Source organism: Botryllus schlosseri, chromosome 13 (genome assembly GCF_051294905.1).
Source record: "Botryllus schlosseri isolate E-star chromosome 13, Bs_hap1, whole genome shotgun sequence".
In the NCBI taxonomy this organism is placed as follows: domain Eukaryota; kingdom Metazoa; phylum Chordata; class Ascidiacea; order Stolidobranchia; family Styelidae; genus Botryllus; species Botryllus schlosseri.
Window position 1 is genome coordinate 7438970 of NC_137248.1, and position 22574 is coordinate 7461543.

Consider the following 22574-nt stretch of genomic DNA (forward strand, 5'->3'; position numbering starts at 1 on the left):
AGCTTCATATGATGGGTCATAATCAGCCTAGCTTGCTCAGCGCAAGCTACTCGTCGAGACTACATGAAATACAGTTGTATATATAGTCTGTAGTGTGTGTAATAGCTCGTTTCAGTCATGTATCATGATATCTTGATAAGTTTTTGATGTAAGGAGGTTCCGAGAGTTACTGACAGAATTAAAGTGTATATCACATAATTGCCAGGATGCAATTCAGTGTGTCTGGACGTTGACGTGTTGGAGATGTTCTACTATGAATATCAACAGGAATATGGCCGCAGAATAACAACATCGAGTTCAATGCATGAATGGGACGAGTCTCTGATTAGGTTGCCAAATACTTTTCTCGCACTAACACATTTGTTTTCACTTTTCAGGAAGTTGAAACATACTGCCTACAGAAATTGTGTTCTTTGGGTATGGGGATTCTGTGGTAAAAACCAGCGGAAAATCCTGCCTGCATGCGTTGTTACTGCTGTCCGAACAAAATTTACGTCAAATTCTTACAAAGGATTCCAGTTCAGTAACGCCACATTGTGAATGTACAGTTGTATTCCAAATAATGAACGCATATAACTAATCGACCAAAATAACTACCGTGTCAGGCAGAAAAGCATATCGGGTTTTATGTCGGTCGGGCAATAGCTTCCTCTCTGCTAATTTTGATTATGCTGCTAGTCAGAGGAGGTGGAACGGTCTCAGCACAATCGCTCAACGCAACAGTTTCTGGTCCAGTTCTGATGAGTGCTTGAACTTCTTCGACAAGCTCATTGCAGTAATCTAGAACAGGCATAACAATATGACGAAATCTTATGATGCAATCAGATCGACGGCAGTTACCAAATGTTGAATTTTCAAGTATCCTGTGGACCGTACATTTCCCATTTTTGTACTTCGGGTATTTGACCGCGGTGCTCCTTCTTTCGACATTTTCTGAGTTTTCGAGCAATTTTCATTGAAATGCAGGATTGCCAACTGCATCCTACAAAAATGCATAATTGATGAAGCTAGTAATTATGCGAAAATCTAATATAGGTTGTTTTGAATAGCCGAGACATTATTGCAAGGTACCTACCTGGCTTTTTGACTGAAATATGGTTGTAGCGATATAACTTTGGGCAGAAATGATTGAGGAGGGCATTGAATGATTCACTTCCAGCAGTGTTTCCATTCGGCGATAGATGGCGTATGTCATTTTTCATTCACGTGGAGTAGAGAACATGGCAAATCCTTTCATATGCCAATGAATCTGAAAATGGATTGTCATAATGGTAAACAACAGAATCAAAGATGCTATTCATTGTAACTTAAATTTAGGCCTATATGTATCATGTATATATGCAGAATGGAGCAGCTTGTTTCTTTTTGATACAGTCAAGTAGGCTATTTCATCTTCAAAGTATGTAACGGCATCTATATACACTACCCGTGAATCAAAATCTGGAGTATGAGCAGTCTTGCTTGATTCTCAGTGTGCTACCTAAACCAGACTCTTGCACGTCCGACTCTGATTGACACATTGGACAATGTTGAAAAATGCTCACCAGTTTATTTCTGTCCGCAATCACAAACTGGGTCTTGCTATTCTCCAGACATTCCTCTGAATCTGAATGCCTGCAAATCAATATCTTGGTGAAGACTTGGTACAAATATGATTACACTGTTCAAGTACTCACTCTGACTCGCCATCCAACTCTGTTGGGTGGAAGCTATCATCACTCGACAGGGATTGGATATCACTTTCAGTCTTCATAATCCTCTCCAACAATAGGGTTTGGACAGCGATGAAAAGACACTTTGGGTACCGAATATCGCGTATTCGAGCAACCATACGCGACATCAGATGTACCTAAGTGCCTCATCTTCTTCATACCTCCCATATTCACAATCAAATCCAGTATCAAAATCAACCCCAACGCTGATAACTATCTGTTTACCACACTGAGCTATACCAGGAGCAAAGTCACTCAACTATGACAAGTCGTCCGACTAATAAGCGCAATGTTACGAGAGTACTGGAGCGCAAAATGTTGCACAAAAGTCCGTCGGCGCTAACCTGCGGTAATGGAAATCCTTGCTTGCCGACCTTATATTTCGACTTTTAACGGTTATTTGTCGAGAATTATTTGGCTGTGTGTGATTTCAAGGATTGCAGTATGTATTTCAACGACATTAAAACGAAATATTTATAAATGGGTGACCCTCAAACGAAATATACCTCATATATGCTGCAATATCAATCTTGGCGTAGATCGAAAATATTACTAGTCGGGATGCAGGATTATTGCTGGTCATGACCGTCGAGTTTTACAGTCCACCAGCCGCACGAATTCGATGACCTGGTATCATTGCCCAATGGAAGTGGAGTACTCACTGACTTGACAACCAACCTGCAAGCAGACAACTACCACCCTTCGCACCGGGATTTCCGACTAGCCTCCACGTCTAAACACATGTCTGCAGTACCTTTTCTGCAATAGACGAGAACTTAACATGTAGAAACCTTATCTTCAAAGTCCTCAGATGTGAAAATAAGTTATTTATTATTTTTCGTCTTATACCTGACCTTGCAGCACATTTCCAAGCATACTGCTTTCTCTCTCGTACGTTTCTCTTTAACAATTTTAAATCTGACAGCAAATTTACGGGTTCTTTTAATTTTAAATCTGACAACAAATTTACGGGTGCTTTCTGTGATGTATCCATGTAATTGGATGACACGAAATATGGGTAGTCCAATCCATTTTATTGAAATTTCCATCAGATCAAAACACCACAAGATTGCAATATAAGGAAAACGATTGAACAGTGCCTGAATGATTTGGATCGGTCATTTCAATCAGTCCCCCACCTTGACCAAGAGCATGTAAATAAGAGGCACAGTCCAGGAAAAGATAACAAAAAGGACTAGCAATAAAAATGTCGATATATCATATCGCAGTCCTGCAGGCTGAATAGTATTCATTCAGTAGAAACAGCTTGCATGTAGGCCTGGACATGCTTGACGACTGCCGGTAATGTCCATTATCGGTAACGTCCATTCTCGGCAATGGCATTCTTGGTAATTACCATTCTCAGTAATGGTTTTCTCGGTATTGGTATAGGACCGGTTCATAGTGGGCTGGCTGCACGAATATCGACCAGTGCACCACGAACAATTGGTGAATTGTCCAACCCGCCAGGGCCAGATAGTATAAGCCACTTCTGAGAGCGATTCCTTGCATTCATATTTCGAGTCAACAATTTGGGGTTCGCATGGAATATGGAATTGAGCTACCATCATCAGTTTCAAAAGAAGCGATGAATTCCGTTGATGTTGCATAATTCCCCGCATGCCGACCTGAATAAAAATATAACATACTAAATGAATAAATACACTAAAATTAATCTCGTACCAAACTAAATATATTTGCGAGTGCACCCTTTGAGGACTGCCCAAACAAGAGAAAATCAAGGATGCGTTTTGCAGGCAACAGCAACTGCTTATGGCTACAATACAAAGTATGCTCGATATAGTCTAATGCCGGCTTCAACTGGTTTCCATGTAGGCTATGATTGGAAATTTCATTTATTGACAGATGTAATCATTTGAAAAATGCTCAAGGTCACTGATATTGACAAAGCACAACAATACGATGAAAATGATATTGCCACTTCAAGAAATTCAGGCTTTGTGAGAACCCCCGACACTGTACCATGACCGAGGAGAAAAGACTAATAAGGTTTCCAATGAGTAAAAGGTTGTGCAGCATCAAACAATGTCTTACCTGTGCAGTGTGCAACTGTCCTCGCAACATCATATGGTATCGTGATTTGTGATGGATGGTTGAATATGCTTGACGGGTAACTCAAGGCTGATCTTAGATTATCAGCATATGGTATTTCATTCCAATCTGCAAACGGAATTATACAATGCTAAGCAATGGTACTCTTCAGCAGTATACAATTAAATCTTACCAGCCAGCCGCTTTCCACATCCGCACGAAGACTCATCCGAAACTACAGCAACCACCTTGAACGGTTTGTTAGAAAGCGAATAATTATTTCAAGAGTGATATTCCATAGTCTTCTCTCCATTGGTGGAATTCTCCCAGTGAAATCATATGCTGCATAAAATATGACCCATGATTAGGATAATATAAAGACATGAAGGATGAACCATGAACGTATCATATCTCTAGATCTCTATATTTGACATTTTTCGAACGCTACATGTACTACAGTAGACTTACTACTAATACTACGGTACTGTACCTTTGATCCCACTTCTTCTGAAGTGACGACGTTGAGGATTGGATTTATTGGGAAGCGAAATAGAACAGGACAGTCTCTATCTGACACTATTTTGCTTCTTTCTTGAGCTATTCTTCCTTGATGCTTCATTTTCTTGACCTTCCACAGCACATCCAGTCATATTTGCGCCGCGAACTCCAAATAATCCAACCCACAACGGCGTTCGCCGTAAGGCGCCATACTACATAACATCAAGTTGTGCAACATTTCTCGCTCCATGAAAATCAGTTCGGACGACTTGTCATAGTTGAGTGACTTTGACCAGGAGTTTAGCTATAGATAACTACCTTATACTTCGTTTCCATGCTCGGCCGATGGGCCCATTTTCGAGAGACTCGGCCGACGAACGAGAGAATTTTGTTGCGCATTTACTGTGATGCACACCCACGTCGGCCGACTCGTCGGCCATCTAGTAAATCCTTCGGCTTAGCCCTTCGGCCATGCTTGCGCTGTGTCTTCGATTAGCTAATTGGTATTCGCTACTTACAATACACTTTTCGTATCAAATTAACCATGGCTGCACTCCGGACGGATCTTGGACGCCTTGAGAAACCAAGAATTATGATCGCAACGGAATTTAGTAGTACCGGTACTGCTACGAATTACCCGTAGGCTACCGAAATCTTCGCGATCTGATCACATACGCTGCTGCCACAATTCGGAGGTTTGCGTTCTATGGGGCATGGATACAATACAAACTATACCGCTTGACCACAAACTAGGTGAACTTATTCACATTCCCCTGGTAAGCAAATCATCGACAGGACACTGGACGTTCATGTCTGAATCATGACGACGAAACAGTAGTACCGGTAGACTACTGGAGAAGTTACTATTCTGTGCTCGAAATTATTGGACCACGACATCCCATATCTATATCCCCCACATACGAAGATATGCCACCAATTTTCATCTTTTATCCATCTTATTTTATCTTCTGTTAGTTTTAAGCAATTGGTTCATCGTGACCATTTTACATGTTGGATGCATTTCGTGTTCAAGGTCAAAGCGTGTTATTTGATTGAATGACCGCTACAAGTCTTTTCGGCTCATTCCTACCGAGTCATTTATCGCAATCTTCTGATTATTATGAAATTGTTACTGAGTAAGTAAGCCAAAAACGTCATCGCGATCGCTTCGCCCACCTAGTTCGGCCAAGTCACGGTTGGGTTACGTCTGCTCATGGAAACACGGCCGACATGTACAACGCATGCGTCATGGCCTTTCGGCCGACCGTCGGCCGAGCATGGAAACGAAGTATTAGTTATCTATAGTTTAGCCGTGTCACTCACATGACGTCATTTCATAGCTGAATGATTTCATATCCGTTTTTCAGCTTTTCGATTTATAATTTAAATTACTTGAAAACTATCGTGTAATTTCAATTTTTATGATTTTATTCATATTCCTAACCACATAACGTACGATATAAGGCAAAGTCAATTTTAAGATGCTAAGATTAACTAAACATTTCTTTACAGCCAGACTGTTCAGAGTCAAGTGTACCTGTTTGATGCTGGTGTGATCAGACTAGATGACCTTCACGGTCTTATCGATCATTCCTATCTAATACCAAATACTGTGCACGCATATTTTCTGTACCACCATCACTGCCGTTTGTTATGTATTTTGGTTCGATGAAAATAAAGACTCTCTCTCTCTCTCTCTCTGCAGTTGAGTAATGACTGATCTACACGCACCAATAAGCATTTGATTGGCAGCTAATAGCATATTTCTGAAATCAGAGTCTTCTATCTTTCGTTGAATAATAATACTAATGATAGCAATACGTTTCAATTGCTTGATCGCTTATCAGACAGTTTGTTATAGTGTTAATGTAACGGCTACACCCCACTACCGAGGCAGCGAGCAAAACGATACGGCGGTGCCGATCCCATATCATCATTCATTTTAAATGCGGTTGGTACTTGCCAGTGTTGCCACTACTCCGTTAGTCAATAGGCCTAGTCACTATATGATTCATCCGGTTTGTATGTTTTCTTCGTTATTCTTATTATAATTGAAATTGTATGTTTATATATACCACTGCTCTGAGATTGCTACAGGTATATTAAACTGTAAACATGAATTCAGCGACACATATTCCAATGTTAGCGTTACAGTTCTGTGTAGTTCATAATAGGTAGCAACAGATTATCAAAACTATGGCGAAGCTTCCAGGCTCCTGTGGCTATCCTTTTGTAAGTGACACGTCCATTGAATTCTACCGCAATCCGGAGGAATACATTTCGAAAAGGCTGCAGGAATCTTCTTCGAATATATTTCAGAGTCGCTTGCTGAACTACAAAACTGTTTTTGTATGCTCGTATGATGCTACTCGTGAAATTTTAGAAGAGAAAGGGAGAGATTTTAAGCATGGATATCGTTCGTTCTTGTTCAATTCGTACGGAGACAATATACTGTTTGAAGACGGTGAATCGGCGTCACACTTGCGGGGATGCATGCTTCCTATCTTTAATGACTTTGCCCGATATGAAAGCACTATGGAAAAACTTTGCAAGCAGTTTTTCTCGTCCATGACTCCTGGAGACGGTGACAACGTAGTGATAAGCAATGTGTATGAAACATTCAAGACTCTGATGACAAAGCTTTGCCTACAGCTATTTTTGGGTTTTGATGACGATAACTCAACAGAGTCGACTGAATCCATATCGGAATTGGCAACTTTACACTGGCATGGTATTATATCGGTACCTGTCAGTTTGAAGGTTCCGTTTGCTGGGGAAAGTGGTTGGAGTAAGGCTGTGGCGGCCAAGGATAAATTACTTGACATCATCAGGGACAAAATCATCATTGGGAAGACCAAAAGCACTGAAGCATGCAATAAATCCGTATTTTCCTCACTGCTAAATTTACCTTTCAAGAATGATCGCAAAGACATCGAACAGCACGTTTTGTTGTTTATTTCGGCTCTGATTCCCAAAGCATTTTCCTCCATCATCACCTCCTTTATTATTGAAATGTCAGGAGAGGAGAGAGAGGATATGCGAGAAAAAGCAAGGACGGACGACTCGTTTCTTGAGAGAGTATTGCTGGAAGTGCAAAGACTCCGACCCCCCTTTTTCGGTGGTAGACGCATAGCAATTCGAGACACAAATATCGGCGGTTACCATGTACCGAAGGGACATGCTGTTGTGTATGTGTCACATTTCGCTCATAGAGACGAAAAGGTTTTCAAAAATCCTGAGAAGTTTGACCCGGATCGTTGGCTCAACTGGGACGGGCCGCTGCTCGCTGCCGATAAAACCTTCACATTCGGTCGTGGTGAGAGACGATGTATCGGCCATAAATTGATTCATGACATACTATGGTATATAACGAAAGAACTTCTGAAAAACTATGACTGGTCCAGTGTATCAACTCGCTCCGAAACACCATATAAATTGCTACCAGTCTCACGACCTGTCGAGGTGGTCTCTATGACATTTGAAAGGCACGGCGCATGATAGACCGATGAATTTTGCGTTTCTGTGAACTTTACTGAGCAGCACCAAACTACAGGAAAACATTTTGGTACACTGATATGTCTTCCACTGTATGTCAAAAAGTGATGTTTTTCATGTTTGGGTACTGAACCTCTTACCCGACTACCACAAGCACCTCAGATATTTCACATAATCATTATTTGGAACATTAATGATAGTTTTTGCATGATGCAACCAGCAGTTTGTCATCACTAACAGGATTAACGATGATTAACATAACATTTTTGATAGTGACCCAATTTTGATCTTGATAAAAAGCCACCTTCGATATTTCACATGATCATATTTACTACGGTAACAATAGTCTTTGTATGATGCAATTAGTAGCTTAGTCAATGCAATAAGTTCTTTTATAGTCAGTATTACCAATTATAAACCTTATTACCAACTCCTCTGTATCAGCTAATGAAAATTGCACTGTAAATCTTCATATCTTAGTTCCGCAATCGCAGATAGTTGTAGCACTTTATAACCCTTATCAACAACTCATATATGTATCAGTTTGTGAAAATCGCACTGTAAACCTTCATATTGCAATTGCAGATTATTGCAGCACTAACTTCTATCATAATGGCAAACGCAACAACTATGGACGAAAAAGCCCTGGACGCTTCTGTGGAGGACTTGACAACTCGCGCAAGGGAATTAAAAAGCGCTCTGGAACAATTCCTGATGAAGATAGAAAGAGAGCACGCGACCCTGACTTGGCCTTCCGTGTTGGACAGCTTCGCCTTGCTTTCGAGCCAAATGAGTTCACTATTCAACTTGTTGCAATCCGAAAAGGTCTCTCCGCTCCAAAATTATCCTGTCATACCGCTGCGTCTCGGCCAAGATGAAGACAGGTACTTACAGACATTAACGGAAGGCAGACTCTCGTGCTTGAATCATTCAGTGGTTCCGGATTATCTGCGGACGAAAAGCATACCGGAGGTCGAGCAAATCGAGAAGCAGATTATGCAGGAAGGGAGCGCCACCAGCGACGCTGCCGTCAAAAATTTTAACAAATTGTGCGACCGGATGCTCGAGAAATTAAGAAATCCGCAGATGTTGCGTAGTGATCAACAATTCAAGAACGTGAAGCCGACTTACAATGTCAACGACACTTATCAACTGATTGCGGCAGGCAATTATGGAAAGGATTTGATTGGCGCCAGTCAACAGTCGCAGCTTCAGCCTGGAGCGAAGATGCAGCAGAACCCGAATGTTAAAATGCAAGCGCATCCTTACTCGAGGAACTGATGGTTCGCCTTGTGACTCGAGGAATTAATGGTTCTCATCGTGATAACTTGTGTTTGATAACGATTGCGATAGCTTGTGCACATGGAAGACATAAGCCGCAGCTCCATACACAGTGGATGCTATCTGACTAGCCGCTCAGCCAGCTGAAGTTTGGAACCGATCTCATGCAGCAACATTTCTCAGCGCCTCGCAGACACTGCATCAGTGAGCAGATTAAGGTGCACTCTGTTCAACCCATCTTCGTGTGCATTGCTGAGTTTTCCTGTGCCCAGATGTGGGAATATGTTGGCCAAATATATAGATCTAGCTCTGTCTCTGAGACTAAGAGCATTATCATCAGGGTTGGATTATATGGATACTGGTTTAATATCTGATATCCGGATAAAAGATTGTCGTTGCTAATGCGTTTTACACTCTTTAGTAAGCTTTAATAAGTCGTATTATCAGTGTTGCGCGCAGCCAATTAGCGAGAAGCGTATTGCCAATTAGCGAGATACGTCTGGCTAGAAGGTCGTTGAATTAGGTCATTGGTTGCCGCGCGCTTGGCTATCGTCACTGGTCTGATTTATCACGTCTTCAACAAGCCTATTGTTCCGATGGCTTGAAGAATTGCATCTGCACACTATGCCATCGCCAGCCTGCACAATCGCATGAGCATTGGCTTGGTGCTCACGATATTATCGCTGGTCTACACGATCGCACCTGCAATAGGTCTGATGCGAAAGATATCATCGCTGGCCTAACGATCACGTCACGGGCCTACCATGTGCTGGCTCCTATCTCACGAGGGCTTGGAGACAATATGCCGTTAAGTGTATTTTGATTAAAGACTGAAATCGCGAAACTGAATGACATCGAATGTTCGCAAACATCGCGTGCGTGCAAGCGTAATTGATTTCTTCTGATACTACATTCGAAAAAAAAATCGAAACCCCTCCATTTCATTTGAAACACCCCCCATCAATGTTCCCTCTAATTCTTGACGGGTCTGCGCACACTCACCAACTCACTGCGCAGACCCTTGGAAAACAGTGCGTAACGACTAAAAAAAAGGTCATCACTTCAGATTTTTTGTGCGCAGCTTAGATTTTCTGTGCGCAGAGACCGTGAAAGTACTGCACATTTGCGCAGATTAGAGGGAACATTGCCCCCCATCCCCCCCATATTTTTCGGCTGGCCGGACATCATGGCGTAAATTCCAGTATCAGCTACTCGTCCTTCCACTACTCCAAACCTAAACAGAAGAATGGCCATGAAAGGAATGTAAAGTCAGTGAAGCTTCCGGGAAACGACCGGCCAACATTTGGACTCTCTACGAAGCGCTCCTTACTATTCAGCCCACTTCCGTGGAAGTACAAAGAGCATTCAATGCATGTAGACTCTTTTCTGAAAAACTCCGGTCCCAGCTACAGTATGCCACAATTGATGCATTGTACTTTATAAGGAGGGCGTTGCAGAAGCAGTGAACATTAAATTTGCGTGATTTTTCTCGTATTCTCTCGTACAGCGCGTCTACGTATAGATCTACAATAACACTGTGTTTGGAATTTACGATCCATTTTTCATGCAAACCTGGTGAAATCGATTGTCTCACTTTGCAGATATTATCCGTTTAACCGGTTAGATAAATTGCAAATATACGGATATATCCGTCATCCGGATAGTGAAAATAATTGATATCCGAACTAACCCTAATTATCAGTGGCGTATCCAGGGGGGGTTTTAGGGGGTCGGAACCCCCCCTTTTCGAAATCCTAAAAATTGATGTAAAATATAGCCTCTAATATTTGCTAATTTAGTAGTTTAACATATTCGTTTTTACGTATGAGAAGGCGAATATGGCGTGTTAATGTTATTTAAGGGTACTAAAACCCCTACCAAATCTTGGAATCATGCGCCGAATTAGTCGAAAGCATAAAATAGGTCATTATATTTCGCTAATTCCAAACGAATTCTGCGCTTGTTCAGCTACATTTCAGCGGTAGTAGCTGACGTTCTCAACTTTCTTCCCTCGATTTTTCTCTCGCCTTGCTAAAACGAGAGACGCATTTTAGGAAAATCTAATCTAATTGGCCGACTCGATACGTAATTGCAAAGACGAAGTTGTCGGCAATCAACATCGCCCGCGAATTCGCTGCACCTGCTCGCCTTGAAATCCTAATTAAGAATTCCACGGCGTGTTGATTGATCAGCGAGACGCAGACACGGCGGCACCAGTACGACAATGCTATTCTCAAATCCACATTGTCTTCGCGATTATTGGCGAGAAATGGTCTACGATTGACATTCACATTTCAAAATACAAGCCTAGCAATCCACGTTGCCGAATGTTAGGTGGCTTGCTGGCGTCCGAATACAGGCTGTGTTGTCGCTGAACGGGAGAATTGAGTAGGCCTAGTAGTATAGTTATCGGCTGACAAGTTTCTCTGTCGATCAAGTTATTATCCCAGCGTGTACTTTGTATTAATTGACTGACTTGCGTACTTGCAATTAAGGTGTAATTACCTTCGCGTGTACTACACGCTCAGCCGTACGGCTAGTAAAGCCATCGAAAAGCACACATTCGTGTCGACGTACACTGTTCAGTGTTCACACCACACCTCTCTGTGGTGATTGCGATCGCCCTCGTTTATGCTACCGCCTTATTCCGCGCTTGTTCGTCCGCTGCGATACTACCGACCGTGCGCATAATATCGTCAAAAACCAACAAAACCGCGCATCTCTGGCCGGAACTACGCGCTTGGAGTAGCGTTGGGACCCCGGGAAATCCCGATCCCGGGATCCCGGGATTTGAAGCAATCCCGATCCCGGGATTGGTCCCGATGAAATCCCGGGATTTGTGAACAGCATCTACCAAGGCTTATGTAGCGCCATATCTCTTATTTTGGTAATAAAGCAGTGTCACAAACTCGGCTGATTGTCTAGAACAGTGGCATCAAACACGCGGCCCGCCAGAACTGTTTTTGCGGCCCACGTCGGCGTTTTGACTTTTCAAGCATTCTACAATATTAAACTCGAAAATTTCAGATTTCGGGTTTGAGAACTTGAAATTTCATTCTGAAACCACTCCAAAAACCTGAATCGCTATCACACATCAAACGTCCACTAGCTGCTAAATTATAATGCGACAGCTTTTACGATGACACGATGCATTTGTCGTCTCGCATGGTTTCTAACTGTCTATATAACTCCTTTATGTCGCCAAATTATGCCAAGCACAACAATATTTTTAAAAAATATTGAAAAATATGACTTTTTCGTGGCAACCGTGAATATTACAATATTGTATTACATTTTCACAATGTGTATGGAATGCCAATCTGCAAGGTCCGACAAAAAAGGCGTACTGGGAAATACATATTATACCCCTATTTGATGCTGCTGCCCGCCGCGTCATCAAAAACTACGAAATTGGCCCGCGATAAAATTAGAGTTTCGGACCCCTGATCTAAACGATGATACTCTTGATGCTCTTATGTTTTGCGTCAATTCAATATCACAAGGACTAAATGTTATTTGTGTAACTTGTATGTCTATTTTACTACTTTTCTAATCTCGGGGAGTCCCGGGATTGAGGAGCGAAAATCCCGGGAAATCCCGATCCCGGGATTTCAAATTTGATCCCGAAGTCCCAACCCTACTTGTAATTGAGTCAAATTTGTTTTGCATAGTTTTTGAAGACAGCCCAACAATGGCATGGGGTTGGCAGAAAAATTTGAAAAAAAAATTTTTTGAATTCAAAACTTCCAAACTCAACGAAACCCGCGAATATTGGTTGGAATGAATTCAAATTTGGTGAGCGTCGTTTTTTAAGGCAACTTAACGATTTTACAACGTACCCAGCAAGATTCAGGAAAAGAGGTTATTTTTGAACAGCCCTATTGTGTAGCTTGTATGTGTATTTCAATACTTTTCCAATCCCGGGAAATCCCGGGATTGAGAAGCGAGAATCCCGGGAAAATCCCGATCCCGGGATTTCAAATTTGATCCCGAAGTCCCAACCCTAGCTTGGAGACGGGCGGCGTTTGCTGGCTCATGACTAAATGTGAGCAATTACGAATTTCTTTCAATCATACCGTCAAAGAAACGCGATTTTCGGGCAATGTCTGTATCGTATTCGTACATCTCCCACTCACCGCAAATCTCTTTTTATTATTAAACTATAGAATATCGTAAATATTCGCCATGGCGTGGATACGAGTAATTGTAATGATGACGTCATAATAGCCAATTTCGTAACGCAAAACCCCCCCCTTTTTCGCGCTCTGGATACGCGCCTGCTAATTATCACTAAGGTGATGTAAACATATTAGAGGTCGACCGATTATCGAGGCCGATATTTAGAGCTTTCCGATTATCGATATCGGCCTATGAAGGCCGATATTTTGTAGATAAAAAAAGTTCCAAAATATTGGGAATTCAATACTCTGTGTTCTCAATCTCAAGAAATCGACGATACGTGATAGATTTACCCTTGCGGGACGAGTTTGACTTGGTGAGCATGCACAGCAACCATCTTCCTGCATTACAATCTACCTCTACTGGACTGGTCTGCCATTCTGTATCATGTTTTGCTTTTTGAGTTATCCCAAATTTCAACGAATTTGCACAATTAAGCAATAATTTCAGTTTTCTTGTTTGTTGTTCAGCTTTCTGTGGCATGAACAAGTGCCATCTTGCCTAATATATATTATTTTTGGCGAAATTGTTCTCTGCTCCTTCCATATTAATATCGGCCTATGATATCGGTTATCGGCCTTGTCAGTGTGCCAATATATCGGTATCGGCCTGCAAAAATCATATCGGTCGACCTCTAAACATATAGCGAGAAAAGAGAGCATCAAAGATTGCGAGTCACAAATGGATGTTCTGTGATGTCGTGGTTTTGGAGAACGGCCTGACGTCAGTGTAGTTCCGATGAATAACATTGTCCAGCAGTGTTGCCGATGGTCATCCTTATCATTTTTAAAGCTTATCATTTTCAAAGGGTATTGACTTGATGACATGACGCTATTCTTAGGTTTCCCAATTATGTGTGCAAGAAATTTGGCTCGTTAGTGATCATTGATCAAGGGATGACGAGAGGTGTGATTGGTGACCCTTTCGAATATTGCCTCCATGAACCATTTTTTGCAAAAATTATCCGTTGCTAACATCCGATGTGGTCCTTCGATTTTCCATTAGAGACCATATGCTGTGTTGGGCGACTTCGACTTCATATGACGAAATTACAACCGCACTTTTCATTATTTCACGAGATTTGCTGTATGAGCCTGGTACAAAGGAAGAATACACACATTTGAAACTTTTTATTTTGGTTGATGCACATTCGAATACTATTACCGCTCGGATAAATGTAAGCCACAAAGAAACGGATATGGACAAAGTTTACAATGTTTTCCGCTACAATTTTAGAAGCATACCCCGGGCACTCTCCGAAAAATGTACAAATAGACAAAACGAAATAAATAAAATATAGACTTCTTTAAAAAGTTATTACGATCCCTCTTCAGTGTCTTGTTGTTGCAACTTGGTAGCCGAGTCCAGCTTAGCAATCCTGCGCCGACGCAATTCATTCGCATCGTCAGGCTCGACCTCGGCCCCTGCAATAGAAGCAGAGGTTTTGCATGCTGTTGATGTTCACCGAGTTCAGGGACTACAATGATAACATAACGTCTTCAGAGCGAGTGCAAATGTCAACATTTCAAATCGCAGCGAATAATGCGCACACACAATGGTTGCATGTGTTATCAAGTTGAAAAGTACGGCCGATTGTGTGATTGAATCGGGCAAGTGGGTGAAGAGTTTTTCCCCACTGGGTTGCCATTAATTGAACCCACTCGGAGAAGATTAAAACGATGGGTATATACGAGCGGTCATCCTAAAAGAAATTCGAATCGAACATTGCGAAGTCACTCACAGTAAATACTTAATCCCGTCTCAATATCTATGTGACAAGATTCGGCGATAAGTATTTCAAACAACAATTCACTTACTGGCGTCAGGCGCGTTCGCGGAACTCGTAGAAGGTACATCGGCTTCTATAACAGGTTCAGACACTGTTGTTGTGGATTGAGCACTTGTGCTGGGAATCACAGTATCTGCGGCAGTTGACGAACTTGACGGAGGTGCGCTTGTGTTAGAGTTTGCAGCCGTCGGTGTAGTCGCGTTAAAGGGAGGTGGAATATGAAACCTAAACAAACAGCACATAAAATCAGCCTAGAATTTTCAGATGGAGGAGCAATAATACTCAAATCTTATTTCAGTGACTAACAACATTGCTAAATAATGATATTGAGCAAGCAAATTGTCAACAGCCTCTGAAGTCTCTCAATCGCAGAGATGGTGAAAATAGTCTCATGATAGTGATGTGAATCTATCAAAATACTACTCTCTACTGACAAAATATAAAACACGGAATAATATACATAGACTTCACCACTCCAGCAAGTAGTAGAGTACATGAGATGCATTTGAGTATTTTGCAAAAATAGCAGTATTACGTTACTGACCAACTCTGCTCAATATGACAATGCTAGTCATCTCATCAGAATACTCCCTACTAGCCCCCAAAATACTCGAGAGAATCAGAACATTTGATGAGGACATACCCTGGTAAACCCTGCCCTCTCGCTACAGTTACGTATTGCGTGATTTGTATCATGGCAGCATCAAGCAACGCATTGATGTTCGATAGGCATTCCAGTCTCTGTTCAATATTCCTCCTCTGCATCCCTTCCATAGCCAGCAATTGTTCTTCAGACATACCGCTGCAAAAAATATTATATATCGTAATTCCCCATGTCCATTGCATTACCTCAATAAAATTACCCGTAGTTCGGCGGCGGCATCGGTGGGGGTGGCATGAACGGGGGAGGCATCATCATGGGCGGGGGTGGCATAACAAATGCCGGGGCTGCGCCGGCAGGTGTACTGGCAGACGTCGGTGCACTGGTAGACGTTCGATTATCTTAACATAGAACATTCTTTGCTCTTACATCATTTCCATTGACACGATTATCAATCAAGTGGCCACTCGGCAGGCCTATTTCGTAACTGCATACATTAATACATACATATCAAGTGCCGCATATCACAACGTTCAATCTCATAGCTAATTCAGTGAAACATTCATTTTAAAATTTATTAACGCAATATTGATGCATCGGCTTCATATACCATTTGAAAAATTTCTAATACAAAATTCACTTCTCTGATAGCATATTCATTACCAATAAATTCGGCACCTGTGGGCCCTAATCCTAATACAAATACATTATTGCATACCACGTGGCATGTATCAGGTATCAGAATTCACGCTCATATTCAGTGAAACATTTAATTAATAATAATACAATATTGTTGCATCGCCTTCAAAATAACAAGAACTGTTCAAAATTAAAATCACTCACCCGATCCAGATGGCGGGGGAGGAGGTGGCGGTTGGTGAGGGTTTTGAGCTCCCGGCGGGAGGAACATCCCCGGAAACATGCCGGGATTGAACATTCCAACTGAAAAGTCAAAAGTTCAGCACAATTTCAAGGCGGTACACATTCGAAAAGTGACGACGACGCTTACATGGATTCTGTCCCGGCTGAGGTGGCATGGCAGCCTGTGGGTTGGGAGGTACGGGCGGAGTCTGGAAATATAAGTTCGACTTTTAACGATGTTTGATATTTTGCAATCATGCCTTAATCAAGCAGATTGATTATGCGCTAGATTTAATTTCAAAATTCAACAATGCATCACCAACGGTGTCCGGTCAATACCGAGAATGCTATTACCGAGAAGGACAATACCGAGAATGGACATTACCGAGAATGCAATGTATGCAATGCAGGTATGTTATGCATATGAACAGGTCGTGTGTGTGCATTACGACGTTGCCACAGTCGGTATCGATTCTCAGGTATAAAATTCTCAACAACGTCCGTTACATTAAGCTAGATCAGTGGTTCCCAACCTTTTTCGACCCATCGCCCCCTTTTCAAGGTCAACACCGATCATCGCCCCCCAAATTTTGTGCACCGATAATTGGGCATACAGACTGTAATAACCGGCGGGTTGACTAAAAAAAAAAAAAAGGTCATCTTTCCCCGCTCAGAGCTGAAAATAACGATTTTTCGCTCCACATTGCTAGGCGGATAACTAAAAAAAAAAAAAAAAAAAGGTCAGCCGTTTTTACGCGTCATCGCCCCCCTATCGCCCCCTTCGCTATTTTCGCCCCCTTTGTTCATTTTCGCCCCCCTGTCGCCCCCTTCGTCATTTTCGCCCCCCTAGATCGCCAAATCACCCCCTGGGGGGCGATATCGCCCACGTTGGGAACCACTGAGCTAGATTCTAGGCCAGGGGTGGGCAAACTTTTGAGCTCGCGGGCCGCATTCAACATATGAATCCATTCGCGGGCCGCACTATATAAAATTGAGATTACAAACCAAAACGCAATATTGGTGTTTGATTATATAGTGAGGACATGGAGATAATATATGTGCCTATTAAAAACAAAACAAAGATTGCTTTGATGATATCGTGCACACGTCAGAAACAGTGGCTAGATTTCATAGGCTGGCCGACCTCAATAACCAATTTGTCAAAACTATAGAGATGAAAGTCGGTGAAATTTAAATCTGTGAAGAGCAATCTGTTCATAGATTTAGTAATTCCGCTTTTGGTTCAGTTCCAGGCCACACAATGCTGACGGCATCATAACCACGGTATAGCTTCAAACACGCTTCTACTATATGTGTAGATAAAATATAAATACCCTAATTCTACGCATACAGAGAACGAATCGACCTAATTAAGACACGCGCGAACCATTTTTTATAAGCACATCACTGAAATGATTAAAACTGGAGTGGCCAATCTGAAATCACACTCGTGAGTCGTGATCCGAATTATGTCAATGTCGTTTAGGATTTCTATGATGTTTAGCAGTTGAAACCCTTCAAACTTCGTGGGCCTTGAGATCGGGCTGTCGCGCAAGAAATTAAATATAAGAAATAATATAGCAAGTATTTAACTAAGAACAGTGGTTATTTTTAAGACACGCCCCCCTTATGATGGTGAAAGATTTCGCGCCCCACTTATCGTCATATCACAAAACGGGATACACCCGGATGCTAGCAAACATAGCCGATAGTTTTATGGCATGGAAGGTTACGACTGATTTTGAAATTTGAGATTTTGAAATATGAAATTCAGACTAAATACAGAGCAATAACTATGAATTGGATGTAAATCGCGCGAAGCGCGAAAAAATTTCAGTTGAGCTCAGCTTCGCGACCCCCTTCAGATGTTTTCACTCCGCGCCCACCCCAGTTTGAGAACCATGCACTGCCTTAGAATTATCATGGTGAAGTATACTAAAAAAAATTAATCACGTCCCTGCATTAATTCGGTTTTTAGTACGCTTCTTATCAATATTTTTAATAAGTTTCTTCAGACTCTCGAACGGTGTTGCGGGCCGCATGCGGCCCGCGGGCCGTAGTTTGCCCACCCCTGTTCTAGGCATTGGGCATTCTCGGTAATGTCCATTCTCGGTAATAGCATTCTTGGTAAAGTCCATCTCGGTAATAGCATTCTTGGTAATAGTATGGAACCATCACCAACCCTGTCGGAGTAAGAACCTTACAAGTACCAGAAATCATAGTTGGTACCCAGTAGTCAAATACACAAGCCCAAGTAGCCCAAACCTACTTGAGTAGCCTAATCTAAAAAAGTCTGAAGTTGTCAAAGTAATCATCGTTGGTAGAAGTACTAAGTTAATTCCTGTTCAAGTAGAATGAGCAATTTACAAGTAAAAAAGAAATTATACTAGCTTTCAACTTTGGAAATACTCTAAAATCATAACAATTGGAGTAAGTAGTGCAAGCAGGCAACATCGGCTTGCTTACTCCAAAAAAGTAGAAGTGCTTCGATACAGACCCCTACCTCTGCTCGGTTCTCAGTCAGACATGCCAATGTCGAAGGTACCAAGGCGACATATTTCCCATTCCAGTAATACCTACCGGGGCAGCAGCTGGAGCATTGACCAAGACGTCCAATCGGCAAGTTGGACAAGTCTGCTGACGTTGAAACCACGACCGCAAACAAGACGCATGAAAAATATGACCACAAGGCAGCTTCTTATTCACACCTGTGGAAAATAAGACAAAATCGTGTCATACTTCGGTTAGCATTGAGCACAGTCGTTGAAATTTACCAGTGAGAGTCGGCCTGCCACCGGGTTGCGCAGCAGGCTGTGGATGCACCATTTCCTCTCTGCATATAATGCATGTGCTGTCCCCAGAAGCCAGTTCCTCTTCAGTCGCGTCTGGGTAGCTGCGATGCAAATAACATTCAACACCTGTTGGATGCTTAAAACCAAAGTCTGGCATGCTCACAGGGTGTTCATGTTGCTAATTGCTCTTCTCGAAAGAACAATGTCCGTAAATGCTTTCTTGAACTGGCGCATGGTCAAATACAGCGGCCGGATGGCAAAGAGTGGAAAAGTGTGCATCTTGATCATTATCGCGGTGAAGCAAGTGTACAATATGACTCTGACAAAACCTGAAATTCGGATATTCGTGTCGACACAAATACTAGAAACCAAATTTCCTGTTTTTTTTAATTTGTAAAATAAAATATAATTTTGATTTCACATATAGGCCAATGATCACGACTCACAGGACCAAAAATCATAATGCTCTCAAGTAGCCTAGCACAAATACACAATATCTACTTGCACTTTCTACTATTGATAATAATAATGTTGATTAGCAATATTTTACGGCCTAGCAAAAAATATAATTTCACTACTAACCCGTAACCAGTTCCACATACAGCATATAAACGGCTTTGTTTTCCCAAGGATTTTCGCTTTGTAGGTCAATCGAATGCAAGACATATTTCATTGCGATGGTAAGAATAACAGTCAACAGAATCGCATACTATAGCAGAAATGGATCGGAATCAGTCAAGCCGGAATCTTGCAGTCGATAAATTCAACATACCTCAAATCCAAAAACTAATTGCACAGAAGCACCTTTGCTCGCGGTTTCGTATGAAGAATTCACGAAAAACGCATCAAGAATTGAAAGCAAAGCTAACAGGGCTGTAAATTAAGTAATGTATAAGAGCAGATTTGTAGCGAAACAACACCTGGGGCAGGGGCGGGCAACTTCTCCAGTCGGCGGGCCGGATGTAGGAAAATTAAGTACTTGGTGGGCCAGATTGCTGAATCGCTACATTATTCGCCCGTTTATCCAAGGAACAAACCGTATGTAATGAATGTATTTTAACGACAGCAATGTCACTTCAAAGCCATTTCTCGCCGACAATAACGAACACAATGTGGATTTGAAAATAGCATTGTCATACAGGCGCCGGCGTGTCTGCTTCTATCTGATCAATCAACACACGGTGCAATCCTTAATTAGGATTTCAATGCGTTCTATAAGCCCGGTAGTCCAAATTTACCAAGATTGATTACCAAGATTTACCAAGATTCATTAAGCTTGAGTAGGTGACGAGATAGCGTCGTTGTTCAACTGTATGGCCTAATAATCTCGATATTGAATGCATGCCCGCGTCCTCTACGAAATTTGAAAAGTGGCCCGCGACCCGTTTTGAGTATAAGCGGTGTCATATAAAAGTCTATACAAGTGTGCCGTGCTACAAGTCGGCGGTCACGGAATCAAAGATAAGAAATATCAGCCTGGTGTAAATGGCCATTGTAGTCGACAAACACCATGATCACCACAAATGACATTAGGGTTGAGTACATCGTAAATATCAATAACGCAAGTTGTTTGTGATATTTGTCGACTACTATGGTCATTTACACCAGCAAGATATTCATTTTTTTTATTCCTCATCCAACGACTTGTAGCACGGCCCACTTCTAGGCTTTTTTTAAGACACCGCCGATGAGATGGCGAGGAGGGGCCTAGTTAAAACCTCCAACACTTAAGTCGGAATTCTGGAGTCGACCTCGGCCGGACTCGAACCCACAACCCATTGGTGTTGTAGTAGTGGATTATACCACTACGCTATTTCGCCACAGATAATGCAAGTCTTCTCTCTTCGACGAACCTACGCGTAAGCTCTGCTCACGCACGCTGCGCATTCACGTATATAACAACATACAGTCACTAAAATTTGACATACTAAGCAAGTAGTGGGGAATCTAGGCAGACTGGGGCCGCGGTCACATTATCATGTAAGACAGAAAACTGTCCGCGGGCCGGACAAAATCCCTTCGCGGGCCGTATGTTGCCCACCACTGACCTAGGGAGTAGGCAGGCTACTAGTCGATTCAAGCAAGCCGGCTAAGATTATCAGTAACCTCCCTCAGATAATTTAAGATTACCAAGAGCATCTTGGGAAGGAATGTGTATAAAAAGAGCTCAGATTGCACTGTGGCTAAACCCCGCCACAAGGCAACTAAATACTAAAAGCATCTATCTTGATCGTTCAAAGTTACACATTATATACATCATAAATAATTCCTAGAAATAGTAGATGAATATCAATGTTAAGATGAGTCTGAGTAAACCAAGATCACGACTAAAAAGATCATACTTACACACAGCCCTGACTTTGAATAACAAACTGATAACGGGACTTCTTTCCATCTATAAAAAGTTTGAATTCCAAATTAACCAGTTACCCCCTTCAAACGAAGCATTGAACTCTAACTTACATAATCCACGCGGTCTTCCGCCAACCAATGAAAGCATTTCAAAAAGAGAAGAAATGTAAATGACGCAACGAAACGGGGACTGAAATCGTCTCTGAACATTGTGAATGCAAGGCAAGTGTCTGTAACCGCGTACCACGATCGTTCAATAAGATGCTGAAAATCAAAATGGAGATTTAGCACGAATTAGAATGTTACTAGATGCATGAAATGCTATGGCATTGATTGTATTGGCTCAATCTCAATCGATTTCATATCATGTTTTTAAATAATTTCAATCACAAGTCTTGAGATTTAGCATGAGTATCAAGAATACTTTTTCAATCCGATGTACTGTAGTAGATATAATTTCATCAGAAGCTAGATCGACAGTTAGTGCAGACGAATCTACTCACCTCTGTCTCAGCCGCTCGTAACTGACCAAAAAATATCTTTCTCATTAGCTTCCCAAGTAACAAAACAAAAACAAAAGCTTGAACATATAGCACCTGCAACGTAGAATCATATATCACAAAAGGGCGTCCTAATTACATTTGTTACATTACTTACCGCCATGCATGGGCTCGACTTCGTGAGATAGACCACAGTAGGATAAAACTGTTTCTTCTGCGCCCATGCATTGCCTACAACCGCCACTGTAACGGCGAAACTGCCCAGTGTGAACAGAAATCCCCGCATTTTCATTCTCCAACACCGTCAGTCCGTAAAACAACCGCCGCATACACGACTTCTGTAACACCTACGCTGACATATACAGTATTCGTTTACGAAGCCTCGCTTTCCAATATCGACTATTCCACTCAATGGAGCAAACGTATTCTGTAAATAACACGTCGCCCTGATAAATTGTTGAG

The 22574-nt window shown here is 41.9% G+C and overlaps 3 protein-coding genes and 2 long non-coding RNA genes across 8 annotated transcripts; 2 read left to right on the forward strand and 3 right to left on the reverse strand.

The window, feature by feature from the left end:
* Positions 1-357: 357 nt before the first annotated feature.
* Positions 358-1910, reverse strand: LOC145454846 (uncharacterized). Of its 4 annotated transcripts, none has more exons than XR_013920241.1 (3): positions 1545-1910; positions 841-1249; positions 358-780 (listed from the first exon to the last, which is right to left on the reverse strand). It is a non-coding gene; the product is annotated as an uncharacterized LOC145454846 (long non-coding RNA). The 4 variants fall into 4 exon arrangements; XR_013920238.1 differs by lacking the exon at positions 1545-1910 and having other exon boundaries at positions 877-982; positions 1076-1404; XR_013920240.1 differs by lacking the exon at positions 1545-1910 and having other exon boundaries at positions 841-982; positions 1076-1404.
* An 815-nt stretch (positions 1911-2725) lies between these two features.
* LOC145453340 (uncharacterized) lies at positions 2726-4530 on the reverse strand. The gene is made up of 4 exons (XR_013919734.1): positions 4255-4530; positions 3958-4106; positions 3768-3893; positions 2726-3340 (listed from the first exon to the last, which is right to left on the reverse strand). It is a non-coding gene; the product is annotated as an uncharacterized LOC145453340 (long non-coding RNA).
* A 1503-nt stretch (positions 4531-6033) lies between these two features.
* Positions 6034-8343, forward strand: LOC145453155 (uncharacterized). The gene has a single exon (XM_080331098.1). The coding sequence runs from the start codon at positions 6459-6461 to the stop codon at positions 7758-7760; it is 1302 nt and encodes a 433-aa protein (XP_080187224.1). The 5' UTR covers positions 6034-6458; the 3' UTR covers positions 7761-8343.
* A 26-nt stretch (positions 8344-8369) lies between these two features.
* On the forward strand, positions 8370-9357 carry LOC145453157 (mediator of RNA polymerase II transcription subunit 8-like). The gene has a single exon (XM_080331103.1). It carries the CDS (start codon positions 8370-8372, stop codon positions 9036-9038), a length of 669 nt encoding a protein of 222 aa, XP_080187229.1. The 3' UTR covers positions 9039-9357.
* Positions 9358-14332: 4975 nt separating this feature from the next.
* On the reverse strand, positions 14333-22574 carry LOC145453154 (E3 ubiquitin-protein ligase synoviolin B-like). Its single transcript, XM_080331097.1, has 15 exons — positions 22270-22574; positions 22116-22208; positions 21724-21876; positions 21607-21655; positions 20033-20133; positions 19843-19969; positions 19424-19589; positions 19243-19361; positions 19049-19176; positions 16617-16677; positions 16451-16549; positions 15870-16008; positions 15650-15808; positions 15035-15231; positions 14333-14641 (listed from the first exon to the last, which is right to left on the reverse strand). Exons 1-15 carry the CDS (start codon positions 22402-22404, stop codon positions 14535-14537), a joined length of 1833 nt encoding a protein of 610 aa, XP_080187223.1. The 5' UTR covers positions 22405-22574; the 3' UTR covers positions 14333-14534.